The sequence below is a fragment of the Manis javanica genome, chromosome 8 (assembly GCF_040802235.1).
Source record: "Manis javanica isolate MJ-LG chromosome 8, MJ_LKY, whole genome shotgun sequence".
In the NCBI taxonomy this organism is placed as follows: domain Eukaryota; kingdom Metazoa; phylum Chordata; class Mammalia; order Pholidota; family Manidae; genus Manis; species Manis javanica.
Genome location: NC_133163.1, coordinates 83,516,851 through 83,536,408, shown reverse-complemented (window position 1 = coordinate 83,536,408; position 19,558 = coordinate 83,516,851). Strand labels below are relative to the sequence as shown.

Below are 19,558 nucleotides of genomic sequence, written 5' to 3'. Positions count from 1 at the left end.
TCCTCCCCAGTGCCTTTCTAGTTGTGTTTTGATCTGATCTTTCCCTTCTCTTTCTTGGATCCCTGTGTATCTACTGCAGCCAGGTTACTCTCTGGGTGCTCAAACTGACTGTCTCATTCTGGAAGCTTCCGGACAGCCATGGTTAGTACCAAAACCTGAGAGGATGGCTTCAGATGAAGGTAAGTCAGCAGGTGGTGGATAGTTCCTGCCACTTGCTTATATCCTTGGAGACTCAGATTGACACTTAACCTGGGAAGGAGTTATTGGGGCAGACCTAGAGGAATGTGAGGGCACTAGACCTCAGCAAAGGCCTCACACTTGGGGAGGCTAGGGAGGAAGATGGTACCACTAAAACAGGAGGTTGTGGGATGGAGAGCCCGCTGGGAGGCAGATCAAAGCACCTTAGAGCAAGGGGCTGAGCATAGAGAAGAGACTGCAGTTAGCAACTTACTTCTCTGGAATAGGGACCCCTGGCCCTGCCCCTAACTTCCTGTGCGGTATAATCGCACAGAGAGGGTTCAGGGGAAAGGTGCAGGCTCCTGTGTCTTTTTCAGGCAACTGGAGCCTGCTCTAGAATTTTGCTCTTAGAGAATTGAGCTGGAACTACTCTTAACCTTACTGGGGTGGATGAGGGGTCATGGGGTTTGTGTGGAGGCCTTAGCTGGAAATCTGTTGCCAAGTCTGTAGAGAAATGTCCTCCCACAAATTAGACTGGAAGGTTCTTTAAGTGCCTCTGCTCAAAGCCTCATAGCTCCTTCCAGTCCCAAACATGGCTCTCTTTCAGTTAGAGGAGCAACTAGGTTTCCTTGATTCCATAGGGCCAGTGGAGGTGGGTCACTCCAGCCAGGATGAGAGCTGGGACTTGCCAGAAATGCTCTGTTTTTCTACCTTTTATGGAACTCAGGCCTTCAGACCCCTCTCATTGTGTTGCGTGCTGGGTGGAATACTCCTGGCTCTGTGTTCTATGGTTGAGAAGCTGAGTTTCCTCATATTCCATGGCTCCTTCATGCTTAGGAAGTGGAAGCTGAGTGTCATTAGTTTGCCCATGGAATATTCTTTATATAAGGGGGAGGAGAGTAACATGAATTCAGGCTGATGATATTCTATTATTATTTTTAAGTCCTAGGAGGCACATGTCTTGATTAATTAGGTATGTTTTTTATGTATTTATCCTTGCTTTGACTGGACTCTACATAGCTCTCCTCTGCAGGTACTTTTCTTCAGACTTCATGTTTCATGGCTTGTTCTTAAGGACCATTTATTTATTTATTTATTTATTTATTTATTTATTTATTTATTTATTTATTTATTTATTTATTGGTATCATTAATCTACAATTACATGAGCAACTTTGTGGTTACTAGACTCCCCCAATCATCAAGTCCCCACCACATACCCCATTACAGTCACTGTCCATCAGTGTAGTAAGATGCTGTAGAGTCATTACTTACCTTCTCTGTGTGTACTGCCTTCCCCCTGCCACCTCCTCACATTATGTCTGCTAATTATAATGCTTGTTTTTCCCTCTTATCCCTCCCTTCCCACCCATCCTCCCCAGGCCATTTCGCTTTGGTAACTGTTAGTCCATTCTTGGGTTCTGTGATTCTGCTGCTGTTTTGTTCTTTCAGGTTTTTTCTTTGTTCTTATACTCCACATATGAGTGAAATCATTTGATACTTGTCTTTTTCCACCTGGCTTACTTCACTCAGCATAATACCCTCTAGCTCCATCCATGTTGTTGAGAATGGTAAGATTTGTTTTCTTCTTATGGCTGAATAATATTCCATTGTCTATATGTATCACATCTTCTTTATCCATTCATCTACTGATGGACACTTAGGTTGCTTCCATTTCTTGGCTATTGTACATAGTGCTGCAATAAACATAGGGGTCCATATGTCTTTTTCAAACTGGCTGCTGTATTCTTAGGGTAAATTCCTAAGAGTGGAATTCCTAGGTCAAATGGTATTTCTTTTTTGAGGAATCTCCATACTGCTTTCCACAATGGTTGAACTACTTTACATTCCTACCAACAGTGTAGGAGGGTTCCCCTTTCTCCACAACCTCGCCAACATTTGTTGTTGTTTGTCTTTTGGAAGATGGCCATCCTTACTGGGGTGAGGTGATATCTCATTGTGGTTTTAATTTGCATTTCTCTGATGATTGGTGATGTGGAGCATCTTTTCATGTGCCTGTTGGCCATCTGAATTTCTTCTTTGGAGAAGTGTGTGTTCAGATCCTCTGCCCATTTTTTAATTGGATTATTTGCTTTTTGTTTGTTGAGGTGTGTGAGCTCTTTATATATTTTGGATGTCAACCCTTTATCGGATATGTCATTTATGAATATATTCTCCCATACTGTAGGATGTCTTTTTGTTCTATTGATGGTGTCCTTTGCTGTACAGAAGCTTTTCAGCTTGATATAGTCCCACTTGTTCATTTTTGCCTTTGTTTCCCTTGTATGGGCCTTACATTTCTGATGGCAGGATCTCCAAGCAGAAGGATGCTGATAGTCTGCATTGCCAAATTTTAACATGTCCAGCAGCTACTTAAAGCTCTGGGCATCTCTCTCCCCAGACTGCCCTCTCCTCACTTTTCCTGGCCCTTATCTCTATTCATTCCTGGCTGTTAAGAAACAACATTTCTGGGAACTGAACATCTAATCCACACACCCACTTCTGGAAACAGTGCTTCTGTGGGTGGTGGGACCACAGTGCAGCTAGGAGCAGGATTCAGTTGGCTGGAATGAGTTTGGAATGGGTGGGATTAAGGGATCTACCTCTTTGCTGGGTGGCATGTGCTGTGGGGTATGAGCTCATGGCTCCAAGGGTCCCTGCAACTTCTCTAGTGGATAATTCTCAGTTAGGAATAAGGGACTTCAAAATTACTTGGGGAACATTTGTAAACCATTTAAGTTCCCTCTCCATAGTTCTTCCCCTCCCTTCCCTGTTGAGAATCAGTGTTCTGATTTTTCAGGACTAAAGTAGAATTCTGATGGCCTAACTTCTAGTGTCCTTTTCTCCTACTCCATCTCCCCCCACACCTGTTTTTTTGTCTCAACAGCATCTCCATTGCCAGGACCAGATATGACCATGACACATGGTGCCACCCTGTCTCATTTCTCTGAACTTCCCTTCCCCCCACCTGCTCCTGGCCCACCAGACCAACCACCCTGGGAGCCACCTCCACAGCCCCCTGTGCCTGTAGCCTTCTCTCCAGGCACCCCTGTGATGCTCTCTGCTCTCCCCAGCCCATTGCTGGTGACAGGGGATGCGGGTTCTGGCCCCAGTGGGGCTGGAGCTGGCAAAGTTATTGTCAAAGTCAAGACAGAAGGAGGGCCAGCTGAGCTGTCTCAAACCCAGAGCTTTCTTCTTACTCAGACAGCCCTCAATTGGCTTACTTCAGACACTCCCTGCAGGGGCCCTAAGGATACTCCCCCTCAATTTGTGGCAGCCTCTAATGTGAAGACCCTTCTGTCCACTAAGGCTGTTGGGAGGATCCAGGAGGGCCTCGCAGGCCTGCCTGGTCAGGCTCCACCACCAGCTGCCCAGCTGGCCCCCACTGTGCCCCGGGAAAAGGCTTGGCCAGGGCCACAAGCTGCTGAGGAAGGAAGCCCTGCATCTGCCTGGCCCAAGCTGTCACTGGGTGACCTCTGCTATACCTCCAAGGGTGTTTATGAGAATTTCCGTGGCTGGCAGAGCTACAAAGCCTTGGCTCGGAGGCACTTACCCCAAAGTCCTGATACAGAAGCACTTTCCTGCTTTCTTATGTAAGTGGGGAGACTTGAGATTAATTATCTAGGGCTCTTAAGTAGGGAGGGCTTTGGGATGAGAAAAGAGATTAGGCTTTGTAGGGGCACTTGAAGGCTGGTCGGTCCGTGAGTGCAGTGGAGATGCTCTGAGAACAAAGCGTAATGATGACAAGGTGGTGATGACGGTGATGGTGATAAGCCTCTTTACCTACTTCCTGATTGTAACAAGCCTGCAGGTGGCCTTCTCAAGTGTTCTTCATAACCCTGTGAGCTCAAGCATTTTTATGATCATCTCATTTATAGATGAGAAGACTGAAGCTCAGAGAGGTTTACTGCCATAAAGCGGGGAGCAATGGTTGGAAGTTAAGTCTCTGACACCAAGTGCCAGGTCCTTCTGTTCTGTTTTACCACCTCTGACATGGGGCTGAGACATCCACCTTGGCCAGGATGTGGAGTGCGGGGCCCTGACCCATTTCTGTGGGAGGGGGAGGTCAGTGCAGGGTTAGGCAAAGAACCTGTATGTGTCACTCCCTCCACCATCCTCTATTTTATTCAGGAAAATTCAAGTTGAAATAGGGAGGTGGTAAACCTTGCTTAGTGGTCAAAGGCCTAGGCTCCACCTCTCATTAGATTTGTGATCCTGGGTCTGACATTTAATATCTTGGCCCTCGGTGTTCTCATCTATAAGGGGATCATTCCTCTTCAGAGGGATGCTGAGAAGATAAAATGAGTTAACATATATGAAGTGCTTAGCAGAATGCCTGGCACAGAGAATGACTCATTAAATGGTAGCTGCTATTATTATTATTAATGATTACAAAAAGGCAATCTAGAAGAGGAAAAAATCTCACAAAAGGCCAGAATGTCTGTGTGAGTGGATGTTTAGCCAAGGAGCTGGAGGCCATGGGCTGTCTGTGGTGTTAATAAAGCAGTCATTAGCCTTCTGGGGAATTTTCTCTTCTTCCCACCCAGACCTGCTGCCCCACTCAACTGCACTGTATTTGCAGTATTTTGTGTAAACCATTATTAACTCATTCTGCATTTGACTGGATTGAAAAAAATGTACGTGTTGTTCTCCCAGTGACTGAATTTCTAAAGGAATCTATCTACCTTTCCGCCCAGACTCTGGAGTGAATTAATCAGAAGGCTCCCTCAGAGTCCTTGGGGTAGATCATCTTCCTGACTCCCTGCTTTCTCCAGACAACTCTGAGTTCTGTGTCAGGGCACAGTAGGCTGAATTTATAACTCCTGGCCTATTCTTGTTCTCCATGCTCAGGAGCAGTAGGCAGGTATAGTCCAGACCCTCTGCAGCAGTCACCGGGGAAGCTGGTAAAATGCTCAGTCCTGGGAGAGGCACTGGAACCCATTTTTATAAAAAGCCCGTCCAGGTTCTAGGCAGAATAATGCTGAGGATTCCTGGGAAGTCAGAAGGTCTTTGTGAATCACAAAGACCTCAAAGAGCCCTGATATTTGACTCCTTATGAACCCTTTCCTTCAAGCTTAACTTCCATTTTCTCCCCCAAATCTGGACCCATACTTGCTAGATGCTACATCCCAAATGTAACCATCACTTAAAAATAAACAAATAAAAATACCACACAACCTTTAATTAGAGATTATTTGGGTTAGTGAGTGCCTTTTTTTTTTTTTAAGGCAAGAACTTTTGGGCAGGCCAAGCCTACTTTACAATTAACTCCATTAATTTAATAAGGAGTGCTTTCTTCCTAATGTTTCATTGAGGATAGTACTGTGAGCATTAAGGGTGCTTGATTTCAAAAGGTGGGGAAAAGAATCACCTTCTTGATTTGTGTGGGATTTGTAAATCTCAGTAGGAAGAAAGGTCAGTTATGGTGAATGAATGGATGGGGGTCTGGGGTCTGGAAGTCTCATCAGATGTGGGAAGTGGCAGGGACTGAGGGACATGTCAGATCTGATGAGGGGCAGGGAGTGTGTATCAAGGTGGGTGTCAGGACAGGTGGATGGGGTCACACTTGTAGAACATGACTGACCCAGTGGCTGTTTCAGCCCAGTGCTTCGGTCCCTGACTCGGCTGAAGCCCACTGTGACCCTGGAGGAGGGACTGTCAAGGGCTGTTTGGGAGTGGGAGCACACCAGCAAACTATGACCGGATCATCTTTTATGACATGGCAGAAAAGTGAGTCTGACTAACCCTCTTCCCCCCAGGTGGGGTGGGTGGCTGAGGGATGGGGGCAGGTAACCAAGGCCTAGGTCTGGCTGTATGGGTGATTTTAAAAGGGATCGGAGGAAGAGGGGTGTAGACTAGGATAGGGTTTCCTGGATCCTTGCTGCTGCTTTGACAACCTTAACTCTTGGGTTTTTCTGTCCTATCTCCATTCAGAAGCTCCCCCTTCTCCACATCTTGAATTATGTAGAGGCCTTGATACAGAAGCTGGTAGGATGGGATTGGAGCCCACTTGATGTAAAAATTCCATGCTGAAGGGACCTATCAATGAGGAGGCAGGCCCTACTAGGCAGGTTCTTTTCTGTTTCACTAACCAGGTAGCAAGTGGCCATTGATGCAGACCTTGGGACCACTCCTCTGGAAATAGTGGCACAGAAATAGTTTACCTCATCATCTCAGGAAGGGGCTGGTTCTTGAAGAGGTTGGTCAGGGGAAGGTCGTAGATTCCCAGAGTGGTCTCCTGGTTCATATCTCCCATTTCTCCATGACAATCTCCTTGGTTAGAAAAACAACTCTGAGGAAAATGAACCCTTTCCTCCAAGCTTAACTTCCACTTTCTCCACCAAATCTGGACCCAGACTTGCTAGATTTACCCTTCCAGGGCCCCAGTCCCAGCCTCAGGACTCTTGGATCTCAGCTCTGCCTCCTGGTGGGAACTTTCTTGAATTGCAACCCGAGGCCCTGCTTCAGGAGTTGGGCCATTCTTTATGGAGCAGGGGCAGAGGCCTGGTTGAATTCAACAAGTCTGTATTAATTGCTGCTTTATACCCTCTGTGATGCCGGGCGAGCTAGGGTATGAAAAAAAGTGAAAGCCATGGTCTGTCCTGGAGAAGTTTATAAACTCTAGATGGTTCATTTTCTTAACAAGCTTCCTAAATGATGACTGCAAGTGAAGGGACTCTGTGGTGACATTGTAAGTTTTCCCCAGAAGTGTTGTTCAGCTGCTCCCTGCTGGTGTCTGGCATCTCAGTTCCTAATGGGTCTGGCATTTTCAGCAATGCCTGGGCCTTCCTCACCCTCTGCAGGTTCATGGAGTTTGAGGCCGAGGAGGAGATGTAGATACAGAACACACAACTGATGAATGGGTCCCAGGGCCCACCTCCTACCACACCTCTGAAACTTGACCCTCCAGGGCCCCTGGCCCCTGAGGTTTCCCAGCAGCCATGTAAGGCTACCCAATTCCATTAGGAACTGTGGGCCAAAGACTCAAAATCTTTCTGGTGTGCAGAAACCAGTCATGGGTTAGGGAAGGCATTGCTCTCTCTTCTGTCACTTTCCCTCACACAGGACAGACGTAGGAGGCTGGGTTCTTAGGTTCCTTTTGTCCCAGACTAGGTACTGATCTTGGCCAAGTGAACCAGCTACTTGCTCACTGAGATCGTAAATAAGGCACAAAATGCCTCATCTGCTTCAGAAACAAGGGTTGGATCAGGGGAATTTTTTGAAATTTCAGGGGTTGCTAGATTCCTCATACAGTGCTTCTCTTAGACTCTCTAGCTCCTAAAAATCTTCTCCCACAGCTGGTACTGGTACTGTTTTAGGTTGGCCTGATGCAGCCAGAACCATTTCAGTGTACTCACTTACTGCCCTTACAAACATAGGGTTGGGAGGCAGACACCGCAGTCACTGGCTGCATCCCATTTTTCCTTTCCATCTCTTCCCTCAGTGTACATTCCCAAGACAACCGCCAAAGCACGGGCCCCCCACCGGCGGCAGCGCAAAACCGTGAAGCCTCCAGCTCCCAAGGCACCCAAGGAGATCCCCCCAGAAGCTGTCAAAGAGTATGCTGACATCATGGAAGGGCTGGTGAGGAGTCACCTGGCCACTGGGGAGTCAGATGGAGAACAGGAAAAGGAAGAACAGCAGCAGGAGGATGGGATGTATCCAGATCCAGGTCTCTTGAGCTATATTGATGAGCTTTGTTCTCAGGAGGCCTTTGTCTCCAAGGTGAGCTGGGCCTGGGTGTCTGGTTTCTAGCAGATCCTGGGGTGGGAACTCCATGGAACCAAACACTAGTTTTGCCCAAGGCATTGAAGAACTGTACTGTGAAAACGTGTGTGCATGCACAAACACATGTATGTAGCTGGTGGTGGTCATGGTTTGTAACAGCTCTGAGGGATGGTAGTGGTGGGGGATCTGGGCTGGGGGCAAGGGGCACACAGGGCTTCTCTAGAGCCTCTTGGCTCACAGGTTACTTCCTAAGGACTCATGTCACTTTTCCTTCTATTCCCTAGGTGGAGGGTGTCATTCATCCTCGATTTCTGGAAGATCTCCTGTCCCCAGAACAAGAGAGGGATCCGTTGGCCTTAATTGAGGAGCTGGAGCAAGAAGAAGAATTCAGTCTTGATGAGGTAAACCTGGGAGATGAGGCGTATTAGAGCAGGAAGCTCAAGGGATTTCACTTAACTCTACATTGACTTGGTTGGTATGACTTCTGGAGATGAACAGCTTCAGGATTGGGTATTGTATGCAGAACAAGTAGGCAAGGGACTGTGGAAACGCAGGAAAACGGGTGTGTGTGAGAGCTCAAGAGCAGAGGAATAAGGCCCAAAAAGGCAGAAAAGAAGTTACAGTATGTTACCAACTACTTAAGCCACTTGCTTACATTCTCTGCCCTGCCCAAGTGCCATCTCATCACCCTGTCAGCTACCCTATCTCACAACCACGTGTAGAATGCTATTTGTCCTTTCTCCTTCCAGCTGGTCCAGAAGCGACTCCTGGCGTTGGAAGAGGAGGTTGCAGAGGCACCTCCAAGTTGCAGTGGAGCTCAATCAGACTCAAGCCCTTCTGTTTCTGATGAGGACGAAGATGGGGGTGGGCAGCTTTGGCCCTCACCTGGGCCTAGGGTGGCTGGGGGTACTGTTCGTCTTGGAAAGCCTGCCTCTCCAGGGAAGAGGGCAAGAGATGTGCATGGTGGGCAGGAGCAGGCCCTAGACAGCCTGAGGGGGGTGCACAGGGATGGGCACACTCTGCCAGCTTCCAGCAGCTGGGACCTGCAGCTAGAACTTGCAGGTCCACAGGGAACTCAAGGGCCCGTAGGTAGGGAGAGAAGAGGGCCTGGGGAAGTTACAAACCAGATATCCCATCAAAATGACCACCTGGGAGGTGCTGCGTCCCCTGGGCACTCCCAGGTGGCTGACAGGACTTCCATGGCTCTGCTCCTTTGCTGGCAGGAAGATCCCCAGCTCGAGAGAGTTCCCAGTTTGGACGCTGGGGTTGCAGAGCTGGTTCCTATGCAAGGACAGGCGTTCAAAAAGCAGGTCCTTGAGTTGCAGACAGGACAACAGACAGTGGGTCTTGGAGTGCCTCCCCAAGGGAAGGAGCCATTAGCAGTGTCCCAGGAAGGCTCTTCAGGAGCCATGTGGGGAGATGACAGAGGTTCTCCCATGGTTCAGAGTTGTGATCCCAACACTTCCTCTAGAGCAGCTGGGGATGGAGACAGGGATGGGGAAGGGGCCTCTCTCAGTCCAGGACTTGGGCTGAGCAGTGAGATGGATTCTGTAGGCTTGGAGTTGCCCTTACAAATCGAGGTCATAGAGAAGCACAATGTGGAATGTGTAACTGAACATGAGGGAGGCTGCCAGGCACTAGACTCTGGAAGCAACATTTCTCTGGGTCCTGGAGAAGCCACACCACCTGGGGATGTGGGGAACAGTACAACTCCCTGTGCAGGCACAGACACCACAGATGTCCCAGAAAAGAAAAACTGCAGCTTGTCAGGACCTCTGAGGGCCAATAGCCCAGCCTTGAGCCTTAAAAAAAATGGAGAGCAGAGCCCTGAGACCATATGGGATCCCAGTGATCCATGGGCTAATGGATTCTCCCCATTGCTAAGCAGAATTGGTGCCTCCACGCTGGGGGCTTCCAAAGAAACCCCTCGGCCTGCATGTGAAGGCAAGATCCTTATTCTGGGGACTCAGGATACCTCTTCCTTCCAGACCAGCCTGAAGGGAGGGAACAGAAGCAACTCCATTTCTCCTCCGTTAGAAACCACAAAACACATTAACAAACTAGATAATAAGCATGTCTATGGCTTCCAGCTTGAGGTCAGTGAGGACACTTGTCCACCAAATCTTAATTCTTGTGACCCTCAGGGAGAAGGCAGGGAAGACAGTGATTTATCCAAGCCTAAGGACCTAGTTCCCTTACCAGGGAATCAACAGCCTTCTGCACCTGGGAACCCCAAGCCAACATCTCCTCACAAGGGCCTTGGAAGCACTTCCCTTAGCTGGGAAACCAGGGATGCCTTAGTTCTGAGCAAAGCCTCTCCTGCCAGTGAAACAAACAGTTCAGCAGATGGGGCCAAAGGAAAGGAGGAGCAGCAGGAAGAGGAAGATGAGGAACTCTCCACCTTTGCCTACCTCCTGGCTTCTAAACTTAGCCTGTCGCAGAGGCCTCTGCTCGGTCCTCACCCTGCCATGGGCCTGCCTTCCACAGGTCGGGGGGTCCAGAGAGCATCCCACTCCCACTCTGCTGAGAGAAGAGGCCTTGGCCAGCCTCCACGTCCTGTTGCCAAGTCTGGGAAGCGAGCTCTAGCTGGAGGTCCAGCCCTTACTGAAGAGAAACGCTACGTGAGAGCTGAGGCTGGGGTCTCAGGGGAGAAATCCCAGGCTCCGGGAGGTGTTCAACCCTCACAGCCTTGTAAAAGGCAGTGTGACGCTTATGGCACAGGCAGAAAGAAGAAACAATGTAGGAAGTGGGACCATCCTGTCCCACCTGCCAAACCCTCCAAGTAGATTTTAACCCAGCTGCACACCAACAGGCTAGCTTTCCTCCGTTTTGTTGCTCTGTGAAAGGGGTGAGCATGGGCTAGGTGATCAGACTGTCTAGTTTGGAGGTAGTCACCTTGGTGGGAGATAGGGATAAGTACCTTTGGAGGAGTACGGGAAAAAAAGAATAAAGATGTTTTTGTTGGAATATGCTCTCAATATGCCTGTTTGTGCTCATGTCTTTGCTGCTGAATGGGTAAGATGCTGAAACGAGGCAAGAAGTGGGGTGGTTCTGGATTTGACAGAACTAGCTACCTTTGCAGCCCCCTGCCCTATCTAGGTTCCCTGGCAAGCCTGACGTCTTGTCCCCAGTGGTCACCTTATTTCTTCCTCATTAAAAGCCTGGACTTGATGTTAGAAAGACTTCTCTGGAGGGTCTATCATTAACTAACTCCCTTTAAAAGTCTAGATGGAAAGATGCTTTTTTTCACCTGCCTGATCTGTCTGATACAGGTATCTAATTCATTTTCTGTAATTTTATCTAGATGCAGCATCTTCTTGGGGGGTGGTACTTGTTTTCTTCTTCCTTAGAGGCTGGACTTCAGTGTTCTCAACTCATCCCACGACAGAAAACCCTCCTGTGGAACTGTTCTGTGCTGCATGGAGGAGGCTGGGCTCCACTGACTGACACAGCTCTCAGCTCCTGGTATGGGAGGGGAAATCATTGTCATTAGATTAAATATGAAATGGTAGTTAGCTATTTTTTAATCTCTAATTGAGGACAGAACAAGAGGGAATAGGCTGAAAAGCGGTTCATGAGCAAGCCTGTCGAAATGAGCTGCTGTAGGATATGACAGTAGGAGGCGGGAGATGAGACTGCATGATTACTGGGCAGGAAGAGGCCTATCCAGCTGGAAGTGAGGATTCATGCAGCTGCGGTTATGAGGACTGACCTTGGGAACCCTCAGGATTCAACCATTCACTCATTTCCTTCCCAGCTGATGATACTGGCAACATGACTCAACATCACTTTTTTAAATAGATATAGATATATATTTATATATAAAATAGTTTCTTACAAAAAAAAAAAAAAAGAGGAAAATCAACTTAAAAAACAAAACAACAATAACAAAAACCAAGCAGGAGCAGAGATGGGCTTGAGGCCCGGGACGTGCCCCCGGTGCTGCCCTGAGTCTGCAGGCTGGATGCAAGCGGGGTGGCCGAGGTGCTCAGTCCCCCTTCTGCTTGGGTACAGGCACAGCCCCGTTGGCCAGAGCACTGGGGCTGCCTGGGGACGAAGCGTTCGGTATCTGGGAGGGACGCAGGTAGGTGCTGAAGAGCTTCCCGTGGAGTGGGTCACGGAGGGAGAAGTCCTGGAACTGCCCTGGAAGGACAGGAGAGAGATGGGGATGAGAAAAATGGTCTGGAAAGGAGGGGAAGAGGGTTCCCCTACTCTTTTCTCAGAATTGCTATGTCCAAGCCCTCTCATCTCTGCTTCACTTCTCAGAGCCAAGCTTATATCCTCTCTGCCTTCCCAGCCAGCTCCTCCCAGCCCTGCTGCTGCCCCCAAGGCTGCCTCTCAGGTGTTCTGACCCCCAGCACTGGCCACCAGCCCAGTGCCCACATGGCCGGAAGGCGCTGACTCACAGAGGGAGAGGCCTTGGCAGGCTCCCGCCTGGCACAGCTCAGCATGCAAAGTTGCGGCAGCAGGGCGTGGTGACCCCAGCAGCAGGTGCAGGATGGCGCTGAAGCCATCTTTGTACAGCAGGTGGCTGGGCTCCTCTGACTGCTCCTCGGCAAAGAGCTGGGAGAGAAAAGGGACGTGAGTCAAGCCACTGCCTTGTGCCACTGCCCCTCAGGTTTGCCCGACAAGCTGTTTCTAAGAGTGCGAAGCACAGGGCCTCTCCACACCCCTGGGCCCTTTGTGCAGAATGTGAACTTTATAGCTGTGGTCCTCTTCCTGTTCCCAATGAGGCCTCAACATAGAGACATGTGGTTGTGAAGCTTAGATTGTGGCACTGGGGTGGCCAGCACCTACTATCTAGAAGATCCTGGGAATAGCACATCCCAAAGGTCTCTGCGTGGGATAAGCAGAGCCACATGTGCCCCTCCAATCTCCTGATACCTCGAAGGCCAGGCACATCAATTCCTCCAGGCTCCTGCCCCCATCCAGAGCTGCCAACGCAAGGGCCACATCTCGGAAGTCCACTAAACCTCTGGCATCCTGGAGAGTAAAAAAGAAACCAGGGAAATGTGATGACCACCCCTGACTTCTCCCTCCTCCTCCATGGCAGGCATGAGGGTGAACCCTAACTCTGCTTTCCTCAGAGCTATGAACCCTGAGATCTCTCGGGTAATGTGTTTGCTCAAGCTATACCTGCCAGTCACCTGGTGACAAAACTTCCCTACAATGGGATCTCCTAGGGATGTTAGGGAAGCCCTCATGAATGCTGAATCTGATGGCCCTCATGGCCCTCAAGCTAGAAAAACTGGTTCTGTCTGACTGCCTATGTGGAGGAACTGGTCCAGCAGACTGAAAGGAGGCTACTGGCATAATTTCTTAGGAGAAGAAAAGCCCGAGGAGGATGCATGCTGTAATGACACTGGGTGACCTTGGCATTCACATTTTGGTTGTTCTGCTACAGACTAAGTGGAAAAGCTCCCACCCAGGAGAGTCTGCTCCAATCTGAGGAATCAACACACCCAGGTTACTCTGTCCCTTTGGAGGACGTTGAGATCCACTGTGTGCATCTTAGATCAAAAAGAGCTCCATGGGATCACTGGTGGTTGTTTGTAAACATTAAGAATCTTCTGGGATTATTATAATTGGACAGAAAAACGGTTAAGTCCCAGGAAATATATAGTTTACCAAGATTGTTGAGAAAGTTCAGGAATCCCCCAGAGAAACTGTGGAATTAAAAAAAAATTTGCCTAAGGATTACAAATTACTTCTGGGTCTCAAACTCAGACCTGTCTGGCATTGTCTTCTCTGTGTCTTCTTCCCACTTAACCTTCATGATTTTTCTCTGAAACCCTCACATTGTGCCACACAAGGTCATGACTCCCTATCTGCCAATCTCTAACATGGCTTCAGAAATTTGGACCTCACTATTTCTCCATCATTCCCACAAAGGTTAAATATTGCTCTTCAATGCACTGAATACTCTCTTAAGAAATGAATCCCCCAGTGCACCTGAGAAGATGGCCATTTAACAACAGATGCCAGGATTACCTATTAGAATATAAAGCACAGACTCCAATTGGCCATCCAAGCAACTGACACGACCACTCAGACACCACTCTTAAATTCTGAGCCGTCAGCCCGGAAAGCAAGCCTTGGCCTCTGCCCGCTCGTGTCCCAGCTCTTTTACCTGCTGGAAGTAGCTAAAGGCACCAGCCACCGTGTGGGGATCGGAAAGCTGTAGCTGCCTGGCAAACTCTTCCTGGCTGATCATTCGACTCCGGCCTGGCTCTGCTCCAGTGTCCACACAGCCAGGGGACAGCCTGCATTAGAATTGTTGGAAGGCAGAGAGCTGACTCAGTTTCTTGAAGGACACAGCACCCAGCAGGACTGTGGCCCCAGCCCCAAGAGTTCTTCCAGCATAAACACAGCTGGCATTTTCCTAAGATGTACTCTGACTCATAGTCCCTTGAGAATCAGTTCTCTTTTTTTCACTGAGGTCATTACATATCTTGCCTTTTCTTTTTCCCTCCTTCCTGTAATTCTTTTTCCCTCCTTCCTGTAATTCTGTTATCTTAAAAAATTCCTCTATCTTCCCATCTTTTTATTTTTTTTGAAGCCTTTCCTTCTTCTTCCCACTTGTCCCTTTCCTCCTTTTCTCTCGGGGACACTGTCCACATCCTCAGCTCAAGGTCACTTACCCAGCCTTGCGGAGAACCTTCCCCAGTTCCCAGAGCTGTGGCTCCAGCGCCACCTTCAGTCGGCCCACCACAATCACAGGCAAGCTGCCTACAAACTCACATTCGGTGGCTGGGATGCCCAGGGCCCTGCAGCAAGGAGAGATGGGGGGGTGGGGGTGAGGCAGAAAGATCTTCTGAAGGCTCACTACTGGCTTGTCTTCTTACTAGGGAAAGAGCTGGTTCCTTTAACCAGCCCCCTTCAGCCTTAGCCATTCAAAGCCCCCACCCCCCACTGCCAATTGCCCCATCTTCGGCCTTAGGACCTCAGCCCCTTGCCTCTGGTGGTTCCTCCACCCAGTGGTATCTATCCCCGGAAATAGTGTGGGCCACTCACTGTGCCATAACTCTCTGGACGTTGTGGGCATAGAGGGTGGGGTCCCTGCTCTCCTCTGGGCTGGGGTGGTACACGGGGAGAAACTGAAACACACATGCACACATACACACTTCTTACCAGGACTTCAAAGCTAGGGCTGACCATTCCCAACCTTTTCACAAAGCTTCAGGGCTCAGATGTCCATTTTCCTACCCACCCACGGGGTCATACCTCCACGTCCACGATGCTGCAGGGCTGAGAGGCTGTGAGCCAGAGAACTTTGAGTCTAAAAGAAGAGAGACCTCAGATACTCACCAATCCGACTATGGACTTGCTGCGATCACCCCAACCCCCAGGGCAGTGCGGGGACCAGAAAGATGGCGGGGAAGGAGAGGTGCTGCAGAGGCAGGCCCGAGAAAGGGCTGCGGGCGAGAGGAGGCTAGAGCAGCTGGGCAAAGGCGAGAGGCAGGCTCATGTGGTGGTTCTGAGGGGGCAACTGAGGGAGAAAATCACTAAGAAACTCAAAAGTAAGGAAAAAGAAGCTACAATCACAGGAGGAATGATTCAGTGAATAGCTGAAAGCACTTCCAGATTTTATGGAGAGATCAGAACAAAACCAAGGGAAACTGGCTTCCCTTTCTCTAGAGTTCTCTGTCAGAGCCAGAGGGTCATTCACCTTGTCTGGAGATCAGAAGATGGGGCCAGGAATTCTATGAGGGACCCTGCTCCCCACCCTCACCCCAGGAACACCAGAACTCACACTCCAGGGCCCCTCCACGCCCAGCTGGTGGTGTCCTATGGGAGGAGCAGAGGTGAGGGGAGAAAGGCATTACTCTTCTTCCGGGAACCGGCCCACCCTGTCAGCAGAAGCCCTGAACCCGTTCCAGCTCCACCTCCACACTGCACACCCCACCATGGCACTCAGGTTTTCACCAATTCCCATTTCGTGTGGATTTGTGTCCCTGTCCCCGAGTCAGACTCACCAGATTGTTGGGGTAGCGGATGAGGACAGGCTGCACAGGCACCCCTGCGATGAAGGCTCCTAAATCCCATTTCCACCCCCACCCCCCAGGCAGAGGTTAGTGCATAGAGGGAACTAGAGGCATGAAGTGTAGGGTCTTGGGCAGTTGTGAAATGAGACCTGGCCTGGTGCCGTTTCATTTACAATTGTCTCTATGACTCCTGGTGTCAGCTAGGGGCTCTGTCTCCCCCCCGACCCTGCCTCCACCTTCTGGGTTTTTCCTGAGTCCCTCTCCAAATCCGGGGCTCCTTTTTCCTATAGCCTTCCTACCCAGTGTCGTTTTATTCACCTGGTTTGAATTTAAGCAAGGCCTTCTTGTTGGAACAGGTGCCCTCAGGAAAGAATAGTACCTGGGGAAAACACCAAGGGGCCAGAATGAGATAGGGCAGGCTGAAGAGAACCAGCCAAGGGAGCAAAAGCCTCTTTGGAAGCACACGGAAGGGGAGATCTGAAGCCCCTTACCCACCTGGGGCCACTTGCCTCCTGAGGTAGCCCGCCTTCGGACCTCCTCCACCACTCTGCGCCGAGAAGCTGGGTCATGCCGGGATACAAGGATGGCTTGGTTGAAGCGAAGAAGGGCTGGGGTCCAGAGAGGATACAAGGTGTCAGTTGGCTCCTACCTAGGGGGTATTAATATCTGTGGCCTCCCCTTCCTACACAGCGATGTTTCTCAGTTATCTCTCTGACTCTGGGATGCTCCTTTTATTGTACATTGTCCTTTTAAGAAACAGACCAGAGCCCCTTCTAACGCCTTCTCTAAGCCCCAGCCCTCAAAGTCAGAGGCTGGTTCACAAATGGCATTGATCTGCATCTCACTTGCCAGCATCAGTCAGTATTCCCTCTAATTTCTATCTCCAGGAGGCCAGGTCTTCTCTCCAGAATATCTCTGACTCCTGTCTTTTCGCCCAGAGTTGTTCTCTCTCCCCCTCACACGTCTTAAAACTGTCTCACCTCCGATGACAGGCACCGAAAGGTTCTCAGCTCGGGACACAACCTTGGGTAGGTCACAGGGCAGCAGAACAATGGGGTCAAAGAAAGTAGAGTGGGGAGCGGCAACAAGAACAGGCGCTTGAAGGCAGGAGGCTCGCTGGCCTCGAACTCGAATCCGAAGGAAGCCCAGCAGGAAAAAGAGCAGGCGGCTGAGGCCGAGCACCCCATTGTGGCACACAGTCCTGCAGGGCAAGGCTGGCTGTCAGTGCAGGCAGAGATCCTCACCTTCACTCACCCCCATGCTTAGGGACCCAGGAAAGCAGGTGTTCTTCTTTTGCCCTCTATTCCTGGGGCCAAGAGGCTGAAGTCTCTGTGGCTACTTCGGGACATAGTGGGGTGCACCACGTAAGGGCTGAGGTCCTGGCACCAGGTCGGAGTCTGGCTGACCCCTCTCACCTCCCCAGACTGGGTAGGAGAGCTTCAGAAGCCTCCCTCCTCTTTCTCTCAAAGAGGGAGTGGAATGAACAGCATCAAAAAGAAGTGAGTAGTTGGGCCTCTCGGGTCTGATTCCCCCACTTACTTCCTCCATCCTGAAACTGGCTCCTGAAGCTGCTCCTCAGTCAGACCAGCTACTTGAAGCCAGGCAAAGGGCCAGAGGAGAAAGAGGACTACGAAGGCCAGGAGCACTCGGATGGGGGCCAGCAGTGCCCCCAGCAGGCAAAACTGCGAAGAGCGGGAGAGAATGCCACTGCAGGGCGAGGAGGCCGCCCTCCCCAGCTCCCCCTCTCCCACGAGGTGCCCAGGAGAAGACAGCCATCAGCCCCTGTAGACCTGGAAACAGGTGGTATGGGCACAGGAGACGGGGCTAGAATCCAAGGTGCGATGAAGATACCAATGGGGGTAAGAGAATAAAGATTAATAGGATCAGGGACCTCATTTTCCTGTCTTTCAATTGGTCCCTGCAACACGTATAAAACTGAGTGTCACAAAATGCATCTAGCTGCTAATTAGATTTAATGATAACCCCTGAAAAACAAGCCCAGCACACTGCTCGACGTAGAGTGCCTGTGGAGACAGGTCCTCGTCCCCCAAGCCCCATTCCATAAATAGCTCCCATGTCCCAGGGAAACCAGGGGCACAGTTCTTCCCACTTTGGGCCTAGGAGTCAGAGGGGTGAAAACACACGGAGAGGTCCACTTTTCGGGCCGCACGCCAGTCTCTAGCCCAACAGCACTCACCTAGTACGGGAGGATGAGAGAAAGAGGAGCTCGGCCCTGCTCGGCAGCGTGGGGGTTGCCAGGAGCCAGGGTGACTAGGGGCTACCCGGGGGACAGCGCAGGTAAACAAACGGGGCCCCAGGAGCCCGCCTCAGGGGAGGTGATGGCAGCCAACCTTGGCAACTCCCTTTCCATACCACCCGCCAGTTCCCCTAGGCTGATGCAGGCCCTCCACTTCCTGTAGCCAACCTGCTTCTCAGCTGCCCTCCCCCAAACCAGAAGACGCTGCAGTGCGAAGAGACAAAGTGAAAAGAGGCGTTGGGGAGGCACAGGGGCGCAGGCTCCGCGTCCACAAACCTCCTCCCTTTAATTCAGCCTCGTTGAAGCGCTCAGCACGCCCTCGCCCCCACCCCCGGCCTTCCGCAGCCTCCACCTCCATCCTAGCACCACGGCCTCTGCAGGATGTAATCCGCATTCCCAGTAACCTCCATCTCCGCTATCCCTGCGTCCCCTGCAGCCCTCCATCCTTTCCCAGTCAATTCTTCCACACCTTCGGTCTCGTGCATCGCCTAAACCTACAGGGCAACTCGCGCAGACCCCGCCGCCCCCACGTGCGCTTCCACGGACTCCGGCCCCACAAGCCTCTCACCCACCACCTTTCCGGATCTCCATCCCCATCTTTGCCAGGACTATAAACGGCCTTTTTTCCGATCCCCCCGAGTTCTCGCGAAGCCCCCGCCCACACGCTACCTTAATCCTCTGGAGGCGAGAGAAATGTAACTCATGCACGAAGGGGTTGGGGGGCGCTGGGGGTCCGGGGGTGGGATCGAGGGGGGCCCAGTCCCCCGGACTTCTCTGGCTCATCGCGGCGGGAGAAGGTGGGAGGGAGGGCGCCCCGGCCCGCCCCGGCCCCAGCCCCGGGCCCCGCTCTGCAGAGTAGGGGCTGCTGCAACGGCGGCGGCGTCGGCGGCACTCAGGACCCGGCCCCGCCTGGAGCCGGGGGGCGGGGAGCGGGCGGAGCGGCAGGCCCGCGTAGTCAGAGAGCCGGTCGAGGGGCGGGGCTTCCAGGCCCCAGCTGCTCTGCTCCCCGTCGCGACGTCCGCAGCCCCTCCGGCCATTGTTCTGCGGCGGCCGGATGCCGCGGTGCCGCGTTAGCCCGCAGGCTACCCCGGGCCCGGCCCTGCGGCGTTCCTTTCCCAGGACCCGGCAGCCCCCTCTCTCCGCAGTCCTCCGGCTCGGGCGGGTTCGGGGCCGCGGGGTGGGCGCGGAGCCGGGAGCGCGCTATGACCCCGCCCGTACTTGGAGGTCACCCCGCGGGCACAGATCAGGGTGGGGCCTCGGGCGGACGGGGAAGGAAGGGCGGGTGCTGCAGCTGGGGGGCGAGGCGGGGACGGAGTCCCCTCCCCGTGGGCTCTCGGGCCCCAGCCCCCCTCTCCTCGTCTGCCGACCACTTTTCCTTCCTGGCCGCGGCGGCGTCATCCCGCGAGGTTCTG

General features: G+C 51.5%; 2 protein-coding genes across 3 annotated transcripts; one reads left to right on the top strand and one right to left on the bottom strand.

The window, feature by feature from the left end:
• Positions 1-148: 148 nt before the first annotated feature.
• NUTM1 (NUT midline carcinoma family member 1) lies at positions 149-11,262 on the top strand. The gene is given in 8 exon segments (XM_017645846.3): positions 149-179; positions 3,064-3,769; positions 5,777-5,867; positions 5,869-5,906; positions 6,980-7,119; positions 7,621-7,901; positions 8,189-8,305; positions 8,654-11,262. Coding segments are annotated over 8 exon segments (3,426 nt in total). The 5' UTR covers positions 149-163; the 3' UTR covers positions 10,691-11,262.
• Positions 11,263-11,691: 429 nt separating this feature from the next.
• On the bottom strand, positions 11,692-19,063 carry LPCAT4 (lysophosphatidylcholine acyltransferase 4). 2 transcript variants are annotated; one of them, XM_017645847.3, is made up of 14 exons: positions 18,816-19,063; positions 17,429-17,571; positions 16,870-17,090; positions 16,385-16,497; positions 16,208-16,268; positions 15,881-15,939; positions 15,658-15,692; positions 15,129-15,183; positions 14,919-15,001; positions 14,546-14,671; positions 14,035-14,167; positions 12,789-12,887; positions 12,311-12,467; positions 11,692-12,047 (listed from the first exon to the last, which is right to left on the bottom strand). In XM_017645847.3, exons 1-14 carry the CDS (start codon positions 18,927-18,929, stop codon positions 11,893-11,895), a joined length of 1,554 nt encoding a protein of 517 aa, XP_017501336.2. In that variant the 5' UTR covers positions 18,930-19,063; the 3' UTR covers positions 11,692-11,892. The 2 variants fall into 2 exon arrangements, with proteins under 2 accessions (XP_017501336.2, XP_036871728.1); XM_037015833.2 differs by lacking the exon at positions 18,816-19,063 and having other exon boundaries at positions 16,399-16,497; positions 17,429-18,782.
• Between the last annotated feature and the right edge of the window lie 495 nt (positions 19,064-19,558).

Bases quoted from the DNA above. Each gene is read 5' to 3' on its own strand.
- LPCAT4 (XM_017645847.3), bottom strand. From the start codon at position 18,929: ATGAGCCAGAGAAGTCCGGGGGACTGGGCCCCCCTCGATCCCACCCCC. The intron at 15,184-15,657 runs GTGAGTTCTGGT...CTCTTCTTTTAG, and splicing joins GCGTGGAGGGGCCCTGGAGT to ACTCAAAGTTCTCTGGCTCA. The intron at 15,002-15,128 runs GTATGACCCCGT...TGTGTGTTTCAG, and splicing joins GCAGCATCGTGGACGTGGAG to TTTCTCCCCGTGTACCACCC.